The sequence below is a fragment of the Micromesistius poutassou genome, assembly GCF_964030765.1.
Source record: "Micromesistius poutassou genome assembly, chromosome: 15".
Classification (NCBI taxonomy): domain Eukaryota; kingdom Metazoa; phylum Chordata; class Actinopteri; order Gadiformes; family Gadidae; genus Micromesistius; species Micromesistius poutassou.
In genome coordinates, this window is record NC_140285.1 from 11,866,835 (window position 1) to 11,871,974 (window position 5,140).

General features: G+C 47.1%; 1 protein-coding gene across 1 annotated transcript; it reads right to left on the reverse strand.

The window, feature by feature from the left end:
* Positions 1-1,177: 1,177 nt before the first annotated feature.
* On the reverse strand, positions 1,178-4,140 carry exorh (extra-ocular rhodopsin; the record flags this gene model as incomplete). The annotated part of the gene is made up of 5 exons (XM_084479513.1): positions 1,178-1,300; positions 1,585-1,824; positions 2,588-2,753; positions 2,955-3,123; positions 3,780-4,140. The coding sequence occupies 5 exons, from the start codon at positions 4,138-4,140 to the stop codon at positions 1,178-1,180; spliced, it is 1,059 nt and encodes a 352-aa protein (XP_084335639.1).
* Positions 4,141-5,140: the final 1,000 nt, after the last annotated feature.

Sequence of the window (5,140 nt, forward strand, 5' to 3'; positions counted from 1 at the left end):
TGAATCTTCACATTACACCTTTTCATAGTTGTACACGTCAACACAACTACACCCACACAGACAAACACTTGCAAGCAAACACATGCTTGCGCCCAAAAGCATACACTCACACACTCGCCCAACAAACACACACAGACACACATATACACATACACACAAACACACACTCTCACAACAAACACACACACACACACACACATACACAATAACCTGAACAATCTTCAATAGCAGACCATTTCAATTTATTTCCTTGCTGGGCATTGTCTCACTCGATGTTAAGAGAAGAGCGTGTCAGCCTCTCTGTGCCGACAGATTGACCAGATGCAACTTGGACCGAGGGCCTACGGACATGGGGAAATATCACCCACACCTCTGCTAGCTAAACATAGCTCCATAACGCTGAGCTGCATCTTCTGTGTGTCGACAGTCCTCCCAGACCCACTAGAAGCTACTCACCACAGATTTAGTACGGAGCTAAAATCCTTTCTGTATGAAAAGGCCACTATTTTCATCTCCTTGCCTTTTCATCTAAGATATCACTTTCATTTTTAGCTCCATGGAAATGATAATGACAATAAATATAAATATTTTAGCTAGTAAAATGAAGATTAGCTAGACAAATGGAAAAAAAATATACATTCACTCATTATAAATGTAACACTTTGGTTCATTTACAGATGTCATAAATTTACTGTCCAAACAAATACACAATGTGAGCAACAAAATGTAACATAATGCATCATATACAGAAATATTCTAAATTGGGCTGATGTTTCATAACCTTTTACAATTGAAGGAAGAATCCAGAAGGAGAGCGTCCATTTTTAGTTGGAGGGTTGCCCAGAAAAACCCCAGGACGCTCTACAGTTTAAACTCAACCAAGGCCAGCTGAACGCTCTCCAGTGAACATGAGGGTGTGCAGTAGAACACACAACACGAACACTCTCCATTGTACATCGGGGTGTGTGTGGTAGAGCCTATACAACATGTGTGGGCCTTAACACATCTGTACGTGTGCATGAGGCCCGATGCAGTAAACGCAGACAGGGAGGTAAATCAAAATCACTGGCAGATCAGAACAAAGTTGGGGGCTGAGATTGGGGTTCAGGTGCGGGTGGGTTGGGGCGGTGAGGGGGGCGAGGGGGGGGGGGGGTTGAGTGCCATAGCGGGTCATAGGTCAAGCAGGGGCCACCTGGCTGGTAGAGATGGTGGAGGATTGGGTTTTGGAGCTGAGCCCAGTGTCCTCCTCTCCGAACGGGTTCCTGCCGCAGCATACCGTGGTGAGCATGCAGTTCCTGAACTGGGAGACGCAACGGGACACCTCAGTCTCACACAACAACACACACGCAGACATGAGCTATGCTCTGGGCCAGGAATGGTGAGGATGCGCCTCTACAAATGTGAAGGGCATGACTGAATCATTTGTAGCACTTACTTTGACGATGGGACACAACTGTACCACCCCCCCCACATTTCAATATCCCGCCACTTGTGTTTTCCCACCGATGACAAAAAAATAATATTTGACCTTGTACATGATGCACACACACATACACAGACAAATACAAATACACACACACACACCTGTCTGTTGAGCAAGATGTAGATGACGGGGTTATAGAGGGCGGCACTCTTGGCGAAGAAGGCGGGCGCGGTCATGAACACGGGTCCGAACGCGGTCCCCTGGTTGATGAAGATGTACCAGGCCACGGTGGCGTAGGGCACCCAGCACACCAGGAAGGAGATCACCATGACGATGACCATGCGGGTCACCTCCTTCTCCGCTCGCTGGGTGGACTCAGACTCCTGCTGCAGGGCGGCAGCCTGGAGGGGGGGGGGGGGGGTAATTAAACACAGCTGCTCTCTTTCATCTGGTCACACAGCCTTTCAAGAGTATGCAGTCAGGATCGTACCTAGGTGTAATGTGATCGGACATACGTGCATGCATGCATACGTTCCTAGGTACATACATACATACATGCCTACATGCATACATACATGCATACATACCTACATGCATGCATGTATACGTACACGTGCACGCGGCCTTTCGAGAGTATGCAGTCAGGATATTACCTAGGTGTGATGTGATCTGACTCGTGGAGGTCATGACCTTGGTGTGGTTCACATTGTTCCGTTTCCTTTTCATTAAATACCTAAATAGCATTCCTCAAATGAGGAAGATATTAATATGCTGATAAAAATATGCAGTTGTATCCACATATTCATCACTGAGGTATTTTAGGAAATTGGATTTTAAGGAAAAAATTGAAAGAATACCAAGGTCATGACCTCTATGATTCATATCACATAACAGCATATCTCATTATGATTCTTGATTCTGCATGTGCATACACTTCAAAGGGGTTATCCCTTCAGTACAACAATAATAAAAAAGAAAAAAACAATCGTCTTTCCTGTCCCCGACGCATGGACCCCTCTGCGAGGCTGAGGTATCGCGTCGTGCTGGGAAAAGGTCAGAGCCTACAACTAGCTAATCTGAGTCATAAAACAAAGCGAAGACGGAGTGCGACGCTGGTTCAGAGGGGACCGGGGACCCCTGGGCAGGCAGGGGCGGCCGTCGTACCGCTCGGATGGTGCAGAGCAGGCGGCCGTAGCAGAAGAAGATGACGAAGAGCGGGATGAGGAAGTGGAGGATGAACATGTAGATGACAAACGACACGTTGTTGATTTCAGGCTTGGGGGTGTAGTAGTCGATCCCACAGGAACACTGCATACCCTCTGGGATGTACCTGCACACATAGCGCAGAACCACCCCCCCAACACCACCCCCCCCCCCCAACACACAACGCATGTGTGTCAGAATGTATAATTAATCAGCAAACAACCAAAAAAAAAAAGAGTACGTATGTATTATTTATTTTCTTTTCCCTTTTCATGTTCTCTGACCCAAATGCGAGCGTGTCGTGTGTGTGAGTGTGTTCCTCGTTTACCGGGACCATCCGAACAGAGGCGGGGTGGCGCAGGTGAGCGCCATGACCCAGGTGAAGGCCACGCCCATGACGGCGTGCTTCTCCTCAAAGCGGAAGTTGCTCATGGGCTTGCAGACCACGACGTAGCGCTCCACGGCCAGCACCACAAGAGACCACAGGGCGATCTCGCCTGAGGCGGGGGCGGACGCAGGAGATAGCCGTGACGCACTGGTGCGTGTCATTAATCACACGCAGACAGCATGCATTTACATAATTTAGTAGTATCTCCACCTATGCTGCATTCTACATATTGTTTGTATTAATCATTCGGGATGTTGAGTGATTTTTTTTTTTGGTTTAAGATCATTCAGCTCTATAAAAAAAGAAAATAAATCTCTAATGGGACTATAAAATATATTGTGCCTTAGGCACTGCCCCCCCCCCCGCTTTCAGAATCACAGAGAGCTCTCGAAGGAAATAAAAATAATGATAAAAACAGTTTGTTGTTCCAGCACTTTGAGTAAAAGTTCTGGAACAACATAATGCGCTGTATTATCTCCTATCATACACTCCACTGCTGAAACAAAACTATTCTCTGCACTCCACTCCACTTTTTTGATAAACTTCCTCTTCTGAGCACGCAACGTTCTGCTGCAGCGCCTCCAATATCGAACGCACGCTTTGATCACTCTCCTCAGCCTCACCTTATTTTTTTTTTTTTTAAAGTCGCTTTGGATTAAAGTGCCTGCAAAAAAACGTCTCTATGAATACAAAAATGTAAACACACATCACTCCAACGCAACTAATCTCTGAGGGCCCAGACGCTCTCCACGCGCAGCTACCTACCTCCCAGGGTGGCGAAGAAGCCTTCGATGTTGCAGCCGCCGACGCCCAGCACAAAGTAGCCGTGCAGCGCCGTGTACAGGGTGACCGTGAAGCCCCCCACCACCATGAAGAGGTCCGCCACCGCCAGGTTCAGCAGGATGTAGTTGAGCGGCGTCCGCAGCTTCTTGTTCTTCACCGTCACGTACAGCGTCAGGAAGTTGACGGGGAAGGCGGTGGCGATGAGGAAGAGCATGTAGGCGGCCACCAGTGAGTACTTCCAGGGCTCCGCCAGGTAGTACTGGGGGTGCTCAAAGGGGCTACGCACCACCCCCGTCTTGTTGGACATGGGCACGTAGAAGTTGGGCCCTTCTGTGCCGTTCATGGCTGACGCTTGTACAAGTCTGTGTGTGTGTGTGTGTGTGTGTGTGTGTGTGTGTGTGTGTATGTGTGTGGGTCTGTGTGTGTGTGGGGGTTTGTGTGTATATGTGTGTGTGTGTGTGTTACCTGCAATAGCAGTCTATTAGCAGATGTATTGTAAAAAATCAGCTCCCTTGGTTCGCTGCTTAACAGAGGACTAGTAATTGCAGGCTGCCCGCTCGTGTGGTGGGGGTGGAGGTGGAGGCTGGAAATAGATGTTGACAGGGTGGAGAGGAGAGCTCTGCAGCCCCCCGATGTGGCGCCGGCACCTTTTAACAGGCAGGCAGGATTAGGGAGGTGCAATGATGGAATTAGTTCACTTTCTCTCCCTCACACACACACACACACACACACACACAAGCACACGGACAGGCAAGCACACGCACTAACACACACACACACACATACTGCAGCTGCACCACTCTCGTCCTCAGTCAAATAAATGGTGTGTATTCAAGGGCAAATAAGGTTCTCAAGGGCAGAGGTTTTGACCTTACCATGACACGATGATACATATGCTAGTAGTTAGTATAAGATAAGATAAGCTGACAGCAATCATCAAGACGGACCAAGGCTAACGTCATCTGCTGACTACCTTTGGGTGAATAGGGTTGAGAGAAGACGGAAGACGTTTCCTCAACATCGACAGCTGTTTATTTAACTTTTTTAATTTTGTTTTTGTGTTAAATGTAGAGTATAAATACATGAGGTGTTATACAGAACATGTGTTCTTATTAGTCAAGAGTTGAAGCAGGATGGTACATTAGCAGCTAACACCTTTAGAATATACATTAAACACACCAAAACCCACTTTAGAAAGTACAAAACCTTTATTAAAATGTCATATTTTCGCTTAAAAATACAGTAACCTTTATACATTCATGTCTAAATATAAGAAAGCATTTCGTACAACATCAGTATAAGAAAAAATACTTGAAATGCATGCATTTCAAGCTGCATGTCAG